The 19380-nt window shown below is 39.0% G+C and overlaps 1 protein-coding gene across 1 annotated transcript; it reads left to right on the forward strand.

Annotated features, from left to right (window-relative positions):
• Window positions 1–545: 545 nt before the first annotated feature.
• On the forward strand, window positions 546–12813 carry LOC307031219 (uncharacterized protein). Its single transcript, XM_079668127.1, has 22 exons — window positions 546–584; window positions 2045–2276; window positions 2466–2554; window positions 3018–3225; window positions 3354–3445; window positions 3535–3616; window positions 3703–3788; window positions 3904–3970; window positions 4082–4167; window positions 4285–4372; window positions 4459–4544; window positions 4660–4726; window positions 4838–4923; window positions 5018–5102; window positions 5203–5291; window positions 5402–5527; window positions 8766–8861; window positions 8943–9046; window positions 9150–9258; window positions 9404–9548; window positions 9754–9780; window positions 11189–12813. Exons 2-22 carry the CDS (start codon window positions 2045–2047, stop codon window positions 11734–11736), a joined length of 2598 nt encoding a protein of 865 aa, XP_079524253.1. The 5' UTR covers window positions 546–584; the 3' UTR covers window positions 11737–12813.
• The last annotated feature ends 6567 nt before the right edge of the window (window positions 12814–19380 follow it).

Here is a 19380-nt window from a genome sequence, read left to right on the forward strand (position 1 = left end):
ACGGGGGGCCCCCAAGCCAAAGCTCGCTTAGGGCCTCCAAAAGTCTAGGGCCGGCCCTGGTGATGAACACATTAATGCATCAATAATTGTAATAAAAGGATTTTAAAATATCTGGTGCTTTATAATGGCCATTTTGCATAACCAGTCATTTTACTTTTGGAACTTAAAGTAGTTTTCAGTGCTAATAGTTATTTACTTGAGTGTCATTTTGAATGGAGGACTTTAACTTTTACTTATGTCAATAATCTAAGTTCTTCTTCCACCTCTGGGTACTAATGCATTATGCATGTTTAAATATCTTCAGAAAAACATCAGATATATTAATTGTGTGTTAGCTCTTTGCTACGGCAAAAGGCCACTTATTTTATTAGATGCACAGGAAATGAAAAAGAGATTCGTTTCCTCTTCTTTCTTTTTTTTAAGGTGTTGTTACACAGGATATCGTGTGCAGGTGGGGTGATTTTAGGGAACACGTCAGTAGTTGTTTTTTGTCAGAAACGAAACTGAAACAGTTCAGAATGAACAAATAGGAGGAGAGACAGAGAGCCAGATCACTCAGAGGATCGCGAGGAGAGAGAGACAAGGTAAGATGCAGCTTGACAGCCAATCTGAAGTAAAAGTACTCATAATGCAGATTTCCTTTCAGAATAATATATATGATATGTTTTGATTATAATTATTGATGCATTAAAGTGTTATCAAAGCTGGTAAAGGTGCAGCTAGTTTTAATGACTTGTATTCTGCAGGTAGCTTGTGAATTTACTCCAGGTGGAACTAAAGTCTGATTTAAGAGTTGATTATATTTCACATCATTAATCCAAATCTGTAAAGTAGCTAAAGGTATTAAAACAATTTAATGGAAACAAAAATGGTAGAGGAGTAGAAGTACAATTAAAAAACTTAAGTACATCCTCAAAATCTTACTTAAGTCAATTCTTAGTTACTTCCGCCACTGATCTTTTTTAATGTAAACATATTGATCTTTGCAGTGTGAACCATAGCATCTACAGCTGTTTAGGTTGTATTACACTCTATGAATACCGTGCAGACAAACTAATAATAGACTTTGAATGAGACAGGATAGCAAAGCAAATATGCTGTGGACAAGTTCAGGGCGTGTGCAAACACTGCAATAAAAACAGTGGGGTGTGTGTGGAAAATATAAATGTTTAATGGGCTGTTCTTAAGATGTCAAAGAGATGTAAATGTTTTTTTTTTATTTCCAAGTTTGTTCAAACTTATCTTAAACAGATAGTAGAATTTTTTAAGATAACGAAAGTTAAAATGTATATAAGAAATAATTATTCAATAGATAAATGATATATGATGACTAATAACAAATGTTTTTCTCATTATATAACCTGTCTTTGATATGTCTTCTATCTTGAAGTGTTGCATTATTTATTCATATTTGTATTTATTTACTTAATCACTAATTGATCCAACCCCATTTTGAATTGTGTACTGGTTTAACATAATGCTTGGTTACATTTATTATACATACTAGTAGATAATTATCCCTTATAGGCTTTATCTACGCTATTTTAGTTTACTTTTACATGTTTTTTTTCTATTTAATTAGCAGGAGGAAGTAGGCAATTCAACCCGAAGTACTGCAGAGTACCCCTAGAGGGCGACTAATCACTGTCTAATCTCAGTCCTACACATATTTAATCACATCAATAATTACTTTTGGGGACTCATCAGGTGACCATTAAGATCTTAAAATTGGGTTTTTATTTATTCTCCAAATGTCCAAATAAAAATTAAGCATTAACACAAAACAAAAGTTGAAATCTGTACTTACTTCAAAGTCAAAGTCAACTTTATTGTCAATCTCAAAATATGTTTGTACACACAGAAAGATTGAAATACTGGGTGGAGACTTTCAATAAATGCTATTTTCCAAGACATTTAAATACATATTAGAAAATGAATACAATCATGCACCTCTGAGCCTCCTGTACACAGAACATATTGGGTGGCATGTGTTGCTTCTATGTGGAGCACGTCCTCTCCTAATGTCTGTGTGTGACCTCTACAGATGCCCAACACATCAGACAAGAGCATGCAGGTTTGCTACTGCGGATGGTCCAAAGTCACCACCTACCAGGGTCTGAGGACTCACCAGGGGAAGATGGGATGCACACCGATGGGAATGAGTATCCCTGAGAGTGACCAAATCAGATTCACAAGATACACGTTTTCTAACATTGGACCGTCAATCCAAATAGAAGAACCTCTGAAAGATATCTTCTGCCCTTATCTGGAGATCGGTGAGTCCTACATATTTTTTGTTATAACTGATGTCTTTCATTAAACTGCTGCAGATAAGGGTCAAATGTAGAAAATATGAAGAGTGACAGTAACGGTTAAGAGCTCTCTCCCAAACATGGATGGTTGTCTTCTTCCAGAAATAACTGTATTTTCTAGAAAAATATTGGTTTTCTTATTATGTTTTTCAGATCATCAACAGTTCACCTGGAGAAATGCCGTGGAAGAATCCCGTCAAAACGACAGCGGACCAAATAACGGGGTTACTCCAGTCTGGGAGGTATATTCAAGCAAATATACTTTACTTACATGTACACACACATTTTTTTTTTAAATGTTAGTTTCTATTGTTGTGAAGTCTTCCACAACACCGGCCCCTTGATTCGCTCTACATTGACAACTAACTTTCTACCGTCAAAAAATATTTCCATCTTTTTTTTATGTCCTGGCGGCGTGTCATTTACAGCAGGAAGTAGTCAAGACCCCACAAAAAATACTCTAGAGTACCCCTAGAGGGCGACTACTCCCTGCCTAAATTCTAGAAATAAATGCTTCAAATCCCACAGACCGACATCAAAAAAATAATCAAAAAAATAATCAAACAAATACAACAAAGACAATTACTTGGTCTTACTGAATTGAGGAATTTTCATGGCAATAGTTTCACAGAACATATTGAGAAGAAATTGTTGCTTTTACAAATGTGTTAGTGCTTTCTAAATGTGTGTGTGTGACTTCTACAGATACCCCAAACATCAGATGAGAACCTCCTGGTTACGACCTACCAGGGTCTGAGGACTCACCAGGGGATGATGGGATGCACACAGAGGGGATATAGTATCCCTCAGAGTGACCAGTTAAGATTAACAAGTTCCCTTCATTCAGCCGCTAACGTTGGACCTTCAACCTTTGAGCCTCTGAAGGATATCTTTGGCCCCTCTCAAACGTTTGGTGAGTGACAAACAGCTAATTATATTTTGTAAATAGTATGTTTGTACTCATTCAGTGTCTGCAAATGATGCATGAGGGCAATTTCACGCTCTTAAAAAACAGAATTTACAAAACAAATCTATTCCCAGAGAGTAAACAGATTACTTGGGGAAGTCCCCTGGAAGAATTTCCTCAACAGGATGGCGGACCAAATAACTCCATTGCTTCAGCAAGGGGAAAGGTATATTCAAGTAAAAATATATAGATCAAATGTATTAAATATATCCCTGAAGGAAGAAACCCTAACCCTAACCCATTATAACATGACAGAATGTACCTGTTGCTTCAAACTTCACAACCCAGACGGCCGCTCCAGCTGCAGAAGCCACACTGAACGACACAAATCAATTATGTATGCATTCATCTTTGTACTTTATCATAGCTGGAAGTTAGGCTATGCAGCTGGTTTTAACAGTAAACCATCCTCCTTTCCTACAGTTGTTACAGCTCAGCAGAACTTCCAGCAAACAGCCACAAACTCTGGCGTAAATCGTCAAGCTTTGACTTTCTCCAGTGGTGCACAGGTACAATACTTTCCTGTTAAACAGTTTCAAGTGTCAAAAAACTTTTTTATTTTTTTACAGAAAAAGTTAGAAAAGCTATATAGATATAATCATATTTCCCATTTTCCTCTGACAGCCTTCAATTCTCCCAATGCCACAGATGTTTGGTACCCCAACCATTCCTGCAGCAGCAGAAGTCCCAGGTAAGGCCACAAACAAATCATATGCATCATCATTATAGGATATTTCTAACTGGATTAACACAATGCAGGAGTGTTTAACCCTAACCCATCCTCTTTCCACAATTTCTACAGTTATGAAAACTCAGCAAAACTCTCCTCAAAACACCACAAACTCTGACAAAACTCATCAAGCATTCAATCTCTCCATTGGTGCACAGGTACAATACATTCCTGTAAAACAGTTTCAAGTGTCGCTTAAATTATAATTTTTTGGGAAAGGTTGGAAAAGCTTCAGTTCAAATCATAAAATCTTATTTTCCATTTTTCTCTGACAGCCTTCGATATACCCCGTGTCACAGATGTTTGGTACCCCAACCACTCCTGCAGCTGGAGGAATCACAGTCAATGACACAAACACATCATGTATGCATTACCAATTTTGTATATTTGTAACTTTATTTGACAAAATGCAGCTGTATTCAACAGTGACTCATCCTCTTTTCCTACAGTTGTTACAGCTCAGCAGAACTTCCAGCAAACAGCCACAAACTCTGGCGTAACTCGTCAAGCTTTGACTTTCTCCAGTGGTGCACAGGTACAATACTTTCTTGTTAAACAGGTTCAAGTGTCAAAAAACTTTTTTATTTTTTTACAGAAAAAGTTAGAAAAGCTATATAGATATAATCATATTTCCCATTTTCCTCTGACAGCCTTCAATTCTCCCAATGCCACAGATGTTTGGTACCCCAACCATTCCTGCAGCAGCAGAAGTCCCAGGTAAGGCCACAAACAAATCATATGCATCATCATTATAGGATATTTCTAACTGAATTAACACAATGCAGGAGTGTTTAACCCTAACCCATCCTCTTTCCACAATGTCTACAGTTATGAAAACTCAGCAAAACTCTCTTCAAAACACCACAAACACTGACAAAACTCATCAAGCATTCAATCTCTCCAGTGGTGCACAGGTACAACACATTTCTGTACAAACAGGCATGAAATGTTAGCAAAGCTTTGTTAAGTTTAACCCTTAAAGTCTCATCTTCCATTTTTCTCCAATAGCCTTCGCTGATGCCCTTTTCACAGATATATGGCAGCCCAACGATTCAAGTTAAAGATGTCACAGTGACGAACACAAACAAATCAAGTACTGTTTTTAACTGATTCCTTTAGAAATGTAACTAACTATATATAGATAAGATTAAAAGCAGCTTGTTTGATCCTTATCAACTTTTTTTTCTATACAGTGTTTGAAACTCCCCCCCATCTCAGTAAAACTCATCAAAACAGCAACAACGTTCGTAGAGCGCTTGATTTCTCCACCGGTGCACAGCAGGTACAACCGGTCTCATGTCTTTTAAATGTGGCTTCTTTTATAGATCTATTGCAGCCTGAAATGTATACTGTCTTTGGGTCTAGCTTGCACTAAGTGCCTTCTTCCTTTAGGTGGGGCAGTTGGACTGGGAACTTCCAACAACCACAGCTCAGGAAACAGCCTTCCAATTAAAGGAGAGAGAGAGGGAGAGGGAGAAGGAGATGGAGAAAGAGAGGGAGGCTCAGAAACTACAAAAGGTACTTAACTTTAAAGTATATGTTTAATTAGATAAAACTAGCAGTGTGAAATGTTTGCCTATTGTTAGGTGTGTAGATTCACCACTATGGTCTGGTCTTAAAGGTCATCTATTAGGCAAAATCCACTTCTTCCTGTCGTTTATACATAACCAACCATTTACATAAAAACCTGTCAGATGTTGGCCACCTTATGATGTATATATCTGAGACCTTTAATATATTGATGAAAAACAGTATGATAGGGGACCTTTAAATATTTCAACTACTCTCAAATGAAGCTCCATGAAATGTGGTACTGATATCCACGGTGCCCACAGGAAGAATCCTACAGCCTTTGGTCGAACTTTTGATGTACAGGACTGTCTCAGAAAATTAGAATATTGTGATAAAGTTCTTTATTTTCTGTAATGCAATTAAAAAAACAAAAATGTCATACATTCTGGATTCATTACAAATCAACTGAAATATTGCAAGCCTTTTATTATTTTAATATGGCTGATTATGGCATACAGCTTAAGAAAACTCAAATATCCTATCTCTAAATATTAGAATATCATGAAAAAGTATACTAGTAGGGTGTTCAACGAATCACTTGAATCGTCTAATTAACTCGAAACACCTGCAAGGGTTTCCTGAGCCTTGAAAAACACTCAGCTTGGTTCAGTAAACTAAATCACAAGTATGGGGAAGACTGCTGATCTGACTGCTGTCCAGAGGACCGTCATTGACACCCTCCATCAGGAGGGTAAGACACAAAAAGAAATTTCTCAAAGAGCAAGCTGTTCACAGAGTGCAGTTTCAAAGCACATCCACAAAAAGTCTGTTGGAAGGGGGAAATGTGGCAGGAAACGCTGCACAACCAAGAGAGATGACCGCAGCCTTAACAGCATTGTGAAGAAGAGTCGCTTCCAGAATTTGGGGGAGCTTCAAAGACAGTGGACTGAAGCTGGAGTCCAGGTATCAAAAGTCACTGTTCACAGACGTGTCCGGGAAATGGGCTACAATAGCCGTATTCCCATGGTCAAGCCACTTCTGAACTCAAGACAACGGAAGAGGCGTCTGACTTGGGCTAAGGAAAAGAAGCACTGGACAGTTGCACAGTGGTCCAAAGTCCTCTTTTCAGACGAAAGCAAGTTTTGTATTTCATTTGGAAGTCAAGGCGCCAGAGTCTGGAGAAAGGCTGGAGAGGAGCAAAATCCAAGTTGCTTGAAATCCAGTGTGAAGTTCCCACAGTCAGCGATGGTTTGGGGAGCCATGTCAGCTGCTGGTGTTGGTCCACTGTGTTTCATCAAGCCCAGAGTAAATGCAGCTGTGTACCAAGAGATTTTAGAGCACTACATGCTTCCGTCTGCTGAAAAGCTCTATGGAGATGAGGAATTCATTTTCCAGCATGATCTGGCACCTGCCCACAGTGCCAAAACCACCAGTAACTGGTGTACTGACCATGGCATTACTGTCCTCGATTGGCCTGCAAATTCCCCTGACCTGAACCCCATAGAGAATATGTGGGGTATTGTGAAGAAGAAGCTGAAAGACACCAGACCCAACAATGCTAATGAGCTAAAGGCCGCTATTGAAGCATCCTGGGCATCCATAACACCTCAGCAATGCCACAGGCTGATTGCCTCCATGCCACGCCGCATTGATGCAGTAATCCGTGCAAAAGGATTCCCAACCAAGTACTGAGTGCATTAATGGACATTTTCAAATGTTTGATTGTGTTTTGCTGTTATAAATCTTTTTTTTTTACTTGGTCTGAGGAACTATTCTAATTTTTTGAGATAGGATTTTTGAGTTTTCTTAAGCTGTATGCCATAATCAGCAATATTAAAATAATAAAAGGCTTGCAATATTTCAGTTGATTTGTAATGAATCCAGAATGTATGACATTTTTGTTTTTTTAATTGCATTACAGAAAATAAAGAACTTTATCACAATATTCTAATTTTCTGAGACAGTCCTGTAATGCTATCCATATCTGGTATATAAGAAGTGAAAGTAGTCAGTGTTGGAGCCGTGTGTTCATATGAAAGCTGCTCAGTAGCACAGAAGACTAACACTGACACCGTAAACGTGTTAGCTAAATGTTTACACCAGTAATTATTAAATTGTTTCAAACTCATAGGTTTCCATACAAACACATTTGTTTTTAAAGCCTTTGTTGTCACCCCCTACTGGCCATTTGAAAGAATACCTGTTTAAATAATTTAGCATAGTCATCAATTTTCTTACCGTGATATCAAGGATTGCTGGTACAGTTTTTAAACATCTACAATATACATTGGCCAAATTGCTATTGAAGACATTTCTGGTCACTAGATGTTATATTCTTGGGCCATGGGTGTTTCCCAGTTCCCATCTTCGAGTGCCACCAGCAGGTGCATATTTGTTGTGTTAAAGGAGAGGTGTCATGGCCATTTCCACTGATCATAATTCCATTGTTGAGGTATACTAAAATAGAAAAATATTGTGCAATTTTCCAAACTCACATTGGTTTCGCATACAGCATCTCTGTAAAGTATGTGTATTCAGCAGTATTCACTTTCTCCACTAAACGGCTCGATGCAGCTCCCCCCCCCCCCCCCTCCGTGATTTCCTTATTTAGCGATACACAGCCAAACACAGCCAAACTCAACCTGAACACACACAAAGTCACAGCCGAAATAAAAACAATAAGTGTGGCTTGATATTGAGTAAGAAAAAGGTTTATAGGTTGATAAACGCTGTGAGAATGGGTCTGCAGAGAGAATTTCGCGCGATCCCAACTGTCTGTTATCAGCCTGCAGCACGGAGCAGAAATCAGCAGGGCTGCCTGCACTGAGTGTGTGGATTGGTCAATTTGGACCATTCAGCGGGGGCTTAACGTAACGGCTCCACGGACGTAACGTAACGGCTCAACGGATTGGCCCATTTAGAAAGCACGTACCCGGAAGAATCAAATGACGATGACGTCATGATGACGTTTCACCAACAAGGCGTTTTGGGGAGGTATTTTCTGTTTTAGAGTTTTACTCGCTACAGGGTGTACTTTGAGGGTTTTGACTCTGCGGACCGTTTACATGCATAAAAACCTTCATAACACACAAGGGGACGGGTAATAACCAGAAAAGCATGACATGGGACCTTTAAGGTATTCTCCCATGAGCTTCGGATGGGTTTAAATGGAAGTTATGCTCCCCTCAGCTTGTATTGACCATATATGGCATTCTAATAAAAGTACTTTGTGTCTTTACTCAAGATGAGGCAAGACATGATAAGGGCTGATTTACAGCAGAAAATTCAGACAAGAGAACAGAAGATTTCTGAAGTCACATCATCTATAAAAGCCTGCAAGGTGAGCCGGAGCAGATTATTTACATTTTCTCCTTTAAATAAGGTTTTTTTCAATATCCTCATCATCCGTTACTCTTTTCAGGGCGGCTTGGATGCCGAATGGCTGGAGATCAACAGCGTTTTCTCAGAGGTGATGAAAGTCGTGGAGGACTCTCGGCAGGAGGCCCTTCAACCTCTGGAGGAGAGGTGGGTGGCTCAGTAAATATCGCAGTGATTTATGACATTAACTGCACCAATGTTAAGGTCATCAATAAATGAAACTGCCTATTGTTACTATATGTTATTTTAGGAGAAAGAGAGTGAGTAGAGAAGGACTACATCTGGTCAAGAAGCTCCAGAATGAAATTGACAAAATCAGGAAGACCATTGATGAGTTGGACAAAAATGCCGACTTGCAGGTAATAAATCCAAGCTTTTGGCATTTTTCTATCATTAAACGAGTCATTTGGCCTCTATAATGCTTGATGTCAGTATGCGAGGACAATACCCAGATCCAGGGGACAATAAAAGGTTTATACTGAGAATGTGACATTTATCCCGCAGGGTCTTCCTAAAACAGGCCTGGTTGAATCTCGAGATTGGAAAAATGTCACTGTTGACACTTCATTCTCCTTTGGGTCACTGAGAGCTACAATATCGAGCATGATGGAACAAATTCACCAGGAACTGGAAAAACTCTCTTCTGTTGGTATGTTCTTGACGTTAAACACGAAAACTCAAGCACCATTGCTTTCTTTGTGTTTCGCAAATAATAAAACAGGACTCATAGGGAACCAATCTGAATGAAGATGTGTTTCTTATTCTGCATGCGTTACATTTAAAGCAAAAAGCTATCCATTGCCTATTGCATATAATGTTTTTAAATCATAGTAACAACATTTATCTTCCCACAGAACTCAAGAGGATTCCCACATTTGCAGGTGTGTGACCCAGAATATTAAGAGAAAATGTCAGTAATTAAACAATGAAACCTGGTCATGGTTTGAAAGAAAACACCTCCAGGCACTCACAGAAAAAAAAGATTACATGGCTTGTGCATGGCAACAAAAAAAGTAAATGGTCAGGTCTCCTTCAGATAAAGAGACAAGACCTGAGCCTGATCCTTTAATGCAATCATTTAGGGCTGCTTCCTCGTTGGGTAATATGGTCAACTGGTGGGAGATAATCAGCGTCATTCAGGGGGTGCTCCCCAAAGATTTTACCAACCGAAATAAATGAAACTACAAGAAACAAATCAAATAAGGATAAACATTATTATTTGCAAAGAAAAAAGTATCTTTCACAATAAAAATACTGTGAGGAAATGTACTCTATGTGGCAGAAACATGTCCTCAACCTACTTTAAGTGATTGAAATTCCTTCAAGACAAAGATATTTGTTAATTTAAAAATGAATAGGACATTTGCAACTGTCAACTTACCCCACCCTTGACCACTATACTGTACATTATATTGTCTTGATACACAAAAAGGATGGACTTTCTCCACACAAATGTATAATGAAATGTGTACAGATGTTTATTGAGGATATTGCATGGATAAAACAATGACCCATTTGTGAACAAACCTCCATAGAAAAGCCTTTTTGACTTCAAAATGTAATGGAATAAACTGATTATCCTGGCCTAAATGAAGAAATGTATCGTTAAATATGTATTTAAACGTATATATTTGTATATGTATTTTATTGAGTGACCAGGTTTATATTTTTATTGGATTCGTTTTTTGTTTGTGAAATCTTAAGAAAGTTCTCTCAGCATAACTCTGGTTATCTCCCACCTGTTGACACAATTTCCAGTGAGGACACAAACCTGAGTGATTGCATAAAAGGATCAGGCTCAGGTGTTGCCTCCATTGGCACCTTGCAGCAGATTTGTTAAATGGTTGAATTCAGTTTCATCAGCATTTGTTTGTTGAGTGCATTTCATGTCTGACCCACTGAGCATACCCCTCCTTTTTTGGTAAAAACATTTTCCACAAACAAACTCTTTGCAGTCTTGCAGTTGGACATTTTGATCACATAACTCTCCACTTAGTCACTAGAGGCATTTTCTTAAAAAATGTAACCTGTGTGTTTTGTTGGTGGGACAATGAACAAGCTGGGACCTTAAAAAAAGATTTGGTCCTACTTGTAGATCAATATTGTGGAAGTTATACATTTTAAAGCTCTATTCTTCTCAAACCTCTCAAGACTCCATAATATTTGCTTTCTTTATGAAGTAGTTATACTTGAATATGACAAGTTAAAATTAAAAGCATTAGCATGTACTTTGTGTCATCCATTTGAAGTGCATGATGACCCTATTTCTATTTATCTCCTCAACCACAGTGGATGTAAAGCTGGACCCAGCCACAGCCCACCAGTGCCTTGTGCTTTCCCCCGATGGAAAGACAGTTAGAGATGGAGGAAATGACCAAAAAGTACCCGATGATCCGCAGAGGTTCGACATGTTCGGCAGCATCCTGGGGCTCAACAGGTTGACTTCTGGGAAGTCATACTGGGAGGTGGAGGTCACCAACAAGTCGGGGTGGGACCTGGGTGTGGCACGACGCAATGCAATTCGCAAGGGGAAACTCTCTGTGAACTTGGAGAACGGTTACTGGGTAGTCGTGCATTACGAAGACAAAAAGTACGCAGCCCTGACAGTACCACCAGTCAGCCTCCCCCTGAAAGAGAAACCTGAAAAGGTCGGAGTGTTTGTGGATTACGAGGAACGTATGGTTTCCTTCTACGATGTGGTGGCTCAATCTCACATCTACACGTTTACTGAGTGCATGTTCAGCGATGTGATTCTTCCATATTTCAGTCCACATCCTAAACAAAATGAGAAAAACTCCCATCCGCTGATTATCTCTCCTGTGAAGAAGCAGTTGTAGTTTTATGAAGTGAATAGTTACCGGTGCACTAAAAGTTAAAATGCACCACTCCATGTAAATATCAGTTCAGGTGTACATGATATTTCATGACACTACGAAAGGGTTTAAATCTAGGGTATTGGCCTGGGCATCACCTGTGTAAAGAGATTATGAAAGTTTCAGGAACAAAGATTCTCTCTCTTTTTGTCCTGATCCATTTATATAAAACCTGTCTGAAAATGAGCTGATCAGATTTTGGCCACTTTATGATGTCATAACGATTTTTTCGGCTTGTGTCACCATTAGCCAATAACCCGTCGTCTCCTGCTAGCTGTCATAAATTGACTCTCTTCCAGTTTTCAGGTACATTTTTGAAGTTACACTTTTTATATCTTGTTCGTTTCTAACTATACATTTTAACTGAATGAAGAATTTCTGTTATCAGACATGTGTACCTTAAGCTAACAGACACACTAGCTAAGCTAACATTAGCAGGAGCAGAATAGCATCCGAAAAAAACAATTTTTTAACTTGAAACTACTTTAATCTGTGTTTCCATCAATCATTATAACAAGGACTGTTTATTGTTTAGAGTAGGAGATCTTATAAAGACCAGTTCACTCACTTTTAAATCCTCCTGAACAGGATCTTAGAATTATCAGACAGACATAATAAGCTAATGTTAGCAGTTAGCTTGCAACCACACAGATGGATTTCATGTTTTGTATGCAAAATCCACATTTTGGAAGTAACTTTAGCTGTCAACTGCTTCGACGTAGCATAACTCAAAAGGTTAAATGAAGTACTATCATGCAATATAAAGTGTACTTGTTTACATTCTACCACTTATCTTTACTTGATATAACCCCTAACTCTTGCACATTGTATTTTCTTTATTTTTTAAATTACATTTTACAGATCCTTTTTTCTAGATCCAGATGATCTGTTACACCGCCATGCCTGACTCTCTCTATGTATAACTATTGGCGGTTATGATGAAATGTTTTTATGTTATTAAACGAGTAGACAAGTTATATTTGGGAAACTTTTTATACATCTCTTCAGGGGTCTTGTAAAAATTAAAGCAATAAAACATGATTGACGTTGTATTTGTTGATGTAAAAAGGGAAGTGCTCTCAGTCCGGTCGACTTCAAGCTGACATTACTACCAAATGAAGTCATTTTAAGGAAGGCATTTTAAGACTCTTTATTTTATTTTACTAGGAACAGTCTTGTGTGTCATTACATAGAGAATGTCATGGTGTCACATTTTAAAATGTGTTTTATGTCTTGTAATTGCATTGAGAAAAAAACCTGGCACTTACCTATAGAAGATTACATTTGTTATTATAATTTACTCAATATGATTTTAATAGGATACTAAATACTTGTGAATCATATCAGTGTCATTAGCATCGGCGTAGCTAGTGGATCGTCGGAGCTGTTAGATTAACATTAACATACTTATAGTAGTTGTAATTGCGGCCTGTGGCACCATGGAGCATATGTGTGGGCTCGAAAGGAGTGAGCAGAGGATAGAGTTGTCGATTCTATCTTCCTCACCATGCTGAACACCCTCTCAGAATTTCAGTTGCTCGCACTACTAAAGAGACGCGCTGCCATGGAAACCAAACAATGGTGTAGCTGTATTAAAGTCCGAGTGGAAACAGTCGTGAGTAAATCAGATTTTGTCAGAAATCTGGAGAAATGCAGGAGAAATATGACCCCGGGAGGAAACCGGGAGAGTGCAATGAAATCGGGAGTCTCCCGCGAAAATTGGGAGGGTTGGCAAGTATGGTAGCACGTAGCTTACAGATCGTTGGATCGTCGATATTTTATTATTATTGCAGTCTGAAATCACAAAAGCTTTTACATATGTCGCAGCAAAAACAAACCGGCACTTACCAGATTACGTTTGTTATTATAATTGACTCAATATGATTTTAAAGGATACTAAATACTTGTGAATCATATCAGTGCCATTAGCATCGGCGTAGCACGTAGCTTACAGATCATTGGATCGGCGATATGTTATGATTAGTAGCTACAGTCTCAAATCCAAACTTTATAAAAGATAGCGCTACAAAAACCGAGTTTAGATAAAGACAATTGCGTTACTTGGAACTAAATAGGAGAATAAATACTTGTGTTATCACCTCTGGCGTAGCTTTATAGCCTTCACACAGATCGCCATTACAGCACTATGTCTGAACATGTTTGCAAATGCCTGATCATTTAAATAAAAGTAAAGACTGCTGAGCTTACAAAATTAAATTAAATTTTACAAAAATATATAAACATCCAACCGATTACTGTCGATGTTTGGGTTAGAAAAAAGGCTATATTGATAACAGTGGCGGTGCGAGAGATTTTATTTTGGGGGTAGCTTGACGTTTCATAGAGGGTACTCAAACATGTAGGGTTTCCCATTAGGGTACCGGGCGCTACAGTGGAATTTTCTACTGCAACACTCCCCACACGCTCATACACAGTACACCCATGACTGTTACAATGAAGGCTCGATAGTCAGCTCACTGCATATAGGTGTTCTTTATGGATATTTTACAAATCACTCCCCTTTTAAACTGTATTCTTGTTTTACTGTCATATAGTATTTCGTAACTGTTTTTCAGTTATTCTCTTTTTTTTTTTTACAACTATAATGATCATATGAAGGTGTGCCTCGGAAATAATCTGTTACATAATTTGTGACCAAACCGTTTGAGACCCACTGAGATAACTTAGACTAAAGTTAACTATCTAAACACTCAGAGAGTCCTTTAGCTCAGGGGTGCCCAAACTTTGCCATGCCAAGGACCCCCATATAGCATTATCCTCTGGCGGGGACCCCCCTGTTGCATTTTTTTTTTTAAATGATGAGTACATTATGATGGGAAATATGACACATTAATCATACAGCTTAATACATTTTCTTAATATATATTTGTATTCATAATTAATAATCAGTTATTGTTCTAAACATTTTGTGTATTTATCTTTTGTTTGTCATTCATTACATTCATTGTGTTTTCTGTTATAAACATTCTTAAAACAATATTAAACAGTAAACATATTTTTAAAGCATTTTTAAAGTGATTTCTGTCTTTATAATATTAGATAATTTTGAACAGTAATATGAACAATTAACATATATTTTTAGCATTTTTGAAATTAACTTATGCCTTAATAATATTATAATATGCAACAGTAATATTAACAATAAACATATTTATATTCATATATATAAACAACAATATTTGCTACATCCGTGCTCTCATCCAGCTGCAGAGCGAAATATTTACTAGCTCTCACTTGCTCCAAAAGCTGAGCAGATACTCAGTTTCACTCTCAGTAGCGGCAGCTCAATTCTGATTGGCTTGAAGGGCGGTCGTGTGAATAAAAAAAAAATATATATATATGAATAAATAAAAAATGTTAAAAGATTGACATCAAAGGACACATAGATTGATAGATATGCAGTTATTAATAACATCAACAACAAAAAAATGTAACTTTAAAAAAAGAAAAAAGATTCCCCTTTCCCCCAAACTTTGCGTGACCCCCCTGACTCCCCCCCGGGGGGTCGGGGCCCCCACTTTGAAAAACACTGCTTTAGCTCACCTAAGTCTCTCAGTCTGAGAGGACTCTCCTCCAGCTTGTTGTGGAAACAGCTTCTTATATCCATTAGTGCAGGCAGCTAGCTAACCAGAAGCTAACAACACGGTCCCTGCTGGCACCGGTGCGCTCTCTCTCTCTCTCTCTCTCTCTCTCTCTCCCTCTCTCTCTCTCTCTCGCTCGCTCAATCACACTAAATGCGCTATTGTCCCACACACACAGAGCTTGAATGAAACACAGAGAGCCAGAAGTACTTGCACTGTAGCATATTCTCCACCCCTTGAGAATTGTCTTCTTTATTCGTTTTTTTTAAGAAACATTTTTGTTATGTCCATCATATTGAATAACTCTGAGTCTGAATGACAGTTTAAACATTGTCACAGGATAGGTACCTGTCAGCCAATAAGACACGGGGGAAGCGGTGCACGTTTTCTGCCCACCACTCCAGTGGATTATCCATTGTGGGGATATGCGGTGTCCGCTGGCAGTAATCCCGTAGCTCATCATCCGCATCACTGTTGACCCGTGTTTTCTTGCTGTTCGTTTGCCTCTGTTCAGTGCTGACGCCGGTCCGTTGCTCACTGGTGCTAGCATTACTGCTAGTGCTAGCTGTCGGCAGCGGGTGTCTCATCTTCAGATGGTTGCGCATAGCAGATGCATTTGTATTGTACTTCAGTACAGCTGTACACAACTGACACTTCACTGTGGAGTTGGTTAAATCTTCGTTGAAGTACTGCCATACATAAGAATGTCGGACGTGTTTTGTAGCATTTTGCAGCACCTCGTTTACCTCCATTTTTTTCCACGACTAGTCAACTAGGGCCTACAGCGCCGACTAGTGGTAAAGGTAGTCGACTAGTCGACTAGTCGATTAGTTGGTGAAACCCCTAGTACGTACGAGGGGAACCGAGTCGTACTTGGTGAGAGCCGTTCTTTTTATCGTTCAATCGTTGGTCCGCACTCACTGCCTGCCAAAATCCACTCGCCTTTTATAAAGCTTGATTTTGTTCCCCAAACGTATTTTGTGAAGACCCGCCCCTACTTTGATTGGTAGGTTTCAGCACGAGGAGTGAGATGGCGTCGGTCTTAACGGAATACGCGAGAGAGAGAGAAGTCATAACAAGTGGTACAGGACAGGTAGACGACCAGGGGTCGGCTGGTGGAAATAATTTTAGGTGGGGCTATTGTAATGGTGAATAAACCACACAGGGAACATTTTGAGAAAGGACCCCTTAAATTATGACTGCTTCTGATGTTAGAGATATGAGAAGACTGATCAATACCGCCATAATATTCAGTGTGGTTAGCTATGAATCTTCCAAAACTTCCAAATACCTTGTCCTGGACATAGTTTCTACAGTAAACTGTGCAACAGTACAGTAGGCCCACACAAACTGCAGAACACTGGTTCTTTGGGAACACTCAATTGATTGAATTCCCATTTATAATCAGGAGACTAATTACAAACATTATATGCAGACACAGACGTGGTTCAGAAACAGAGAAATATTAGAAAATAGACCATTAAGGCAACAAATCTAGTTTGATGGTTGCTGTCAAAACTCAATTATATACAATAATATGTTTGTGTGTGTTTATTTATCACGGGCACATAGTATCTGTCCCCGGCTGTTTGAAGAGCAAGTATGGGAAACAAAAGACAGTGTTTACCTGTTTGCATCCAGCTAGTCACACACACAGTTACAATCACACTCCCTGTAATTGACATAATTAATAGATAGTTTAGCTTCTCACCATAATTTGCTGTGGCCCACTGATGTTAACGATCGTAACTGAAAGGCTGCCTGTCAAACGTAAACATTCAGCCATGTGACTCGCAAACTCTCGCGAGAGTTTTACACAAGACGGATCCTTTCTAGCCATAACCAACTCTCGGGCGCTGCAATTGCCGCCCTTTGAGCATCAGATCTGACAACGCTGGTTGGCTGAAATTATGTTTCGGCGGCGTAGTTTACAGATAGCAACAGTCAGCAATGTGTTGGATGCTGCTGGGGCTGAGTGAGGGCTCCTTTCTTAGCGCCCAGACGAGAGAGGATAATGATACAGGCTGCGGCCAGGCAGGAAACATGTAACACCATTTTAAACGAGATTTTATTTTAGATTATACATTTTACTGATACCAACTATATAATATTTACCTTTATCTTATTCATTCATTTTGAATGTCAATCAAACATGTGGGAAGAGGGGGGGGGGCACCCCTAGCGCCCCTATGGGCCGGCCGCCACTGACGACGTATTTTTTGGATGGAAATGTTGCCAAACGCAGCAGCATTTGCATCAACCCAAACCCAGGCAGTGATAAAGCGGAGTGCACCATTTGTAAAGGCAAAACATCTTTTCTACACCGCACCCCCGATACCGGGGGGGAAAACGCGTCATATGCAGGAAACAGCGTCTGAGGGCATCTTAATATTCAATAAACTATGAATGTTTTATATCCATGTCGCGGGAAGAATCTCAGCTAAAGGATCTTTTTTTTTTTTTAAACCCACAAAACTAGTGCTGAGACTATGAATTAGCCACGAGCGAAAAAATGCTAACGGCTTTTTGCACAGAAACTCACTCATAACACCCTTATTACTTCATATTACTAAAAGTGGTCTTCAATGGCATTACAACGATAAAAACTCTGCTGAAGTTAATCCATAGGTTAATCCAATGTGTCTGTGTCCCTTTGAAATGATTTCTGATAATCCATAAGCAATAAACCTGCTTTTCCATTTCCAGATGTCAGAGAGAGAAATTGTTTAACGTCATCATTTAAGTGCCGCTGACGGCCGACAGAGGGCGACAGGTGCCGCTAATGCAGTTGTGTGGTTCTTATCTGTCAAATAATCACACACGAAGAAGAAAAAAGACCGGCCACGCGAAGAGAAAGGATTAGACGCCGCGGCAGACAGGGAGAATGAAAAAACATGGATAAAAATCATAGAAAAGAAAAAGAAAAAGGTGGGGCCGAGAAGGCAAGAGAAAAAAAGGTGAAGTCACACGCAGGTGAAGCATATAAATGTCGCAAATTGATAGACCCTTTTGGCAGCAGCGCCAATCTATCATCAGCTGCATAGAACAAGTGCAAGATGATGAAGAGAATGATGAGGGGGCGAGTTCAGATATACAGCCAGCCTCCTGCGTTCATGATGAGGGACAGAGTTGAGCTGGTGGAAGAACCAGCTCAACTGGCACACGTGCAGGGCAAGAGCAAGAGGCGGGTGAGAATTTTCCCTTGAAATCAGTGGCGTTTTTCTCCTGGAGGCCAAGGGAAGCCAGGCTTCCCCTATTTTTTTGGATTGTAGTTATCATTTTAATAAATAAATAAAAACACTTTAGTTTAGTTTCGGTAATTATTCTGCCGGCCCATCTCTCCCCCATTCTCATTGAGTATTTTACAAAGAGTGAAACTGCGCCCCTCTAGATGTTATGGTGAAACAGTAGATTGCACCAGCCGAAATTGGCTTCCCTTGGTAAAAAAAATCTAGGGATTGACCAATCAGATGAGGCTCACGTCAGGCCTCACAATCCAATCAAATCGCATCAACTTCAGTTCGTACTGTAAATGTGATCACCGCCCTTAAAAAGTACCAATCAACTGAAGCAAGCGCAATTATGGAGGGTGGAGATTTGGAGTATTTCATCAAAAATAATTTTACTAAACTTCCGCTACAGCAGCAACTAAAATTGATATCTGATGACAGGCCAATGCCCAAACTGGAGCTGTGTAAAGAGAGGAAAAAAGGAGTGAATCTGACGTAAAACTTTAAATAATAAACAGTGGATTTCAAACACTTGACATTTCATGTGGCCGGACTGGGTCAGTTTCCAGGGCTGAATTTTAGTCCAAGTCCGCCCCTGGTTTTCACTATAAATAAAAAAGAATTTTTGGACGGACACTATAATTTACAGTTTTTTACTATGTTCAATCTGAATTTTCTTTAAAATAAAAAAACATCAATATTGATTCTGACTTTTCTACATCCAACTCACAGGCTTATCATTACTTTGAGAAAAAAGATTATTAATTTTCCCCTTT

This window comes from Notothenia rossii (genome assembly GCF_949606895.1).
Source record: "Notothenia rossii genome assembly, chromosome: 3".
NCBI lineage: Eukaryota > Metazoa > Chordata > Actinopteri > Perciformes > Nototheniidae > Notothenia > Notothenia rossii.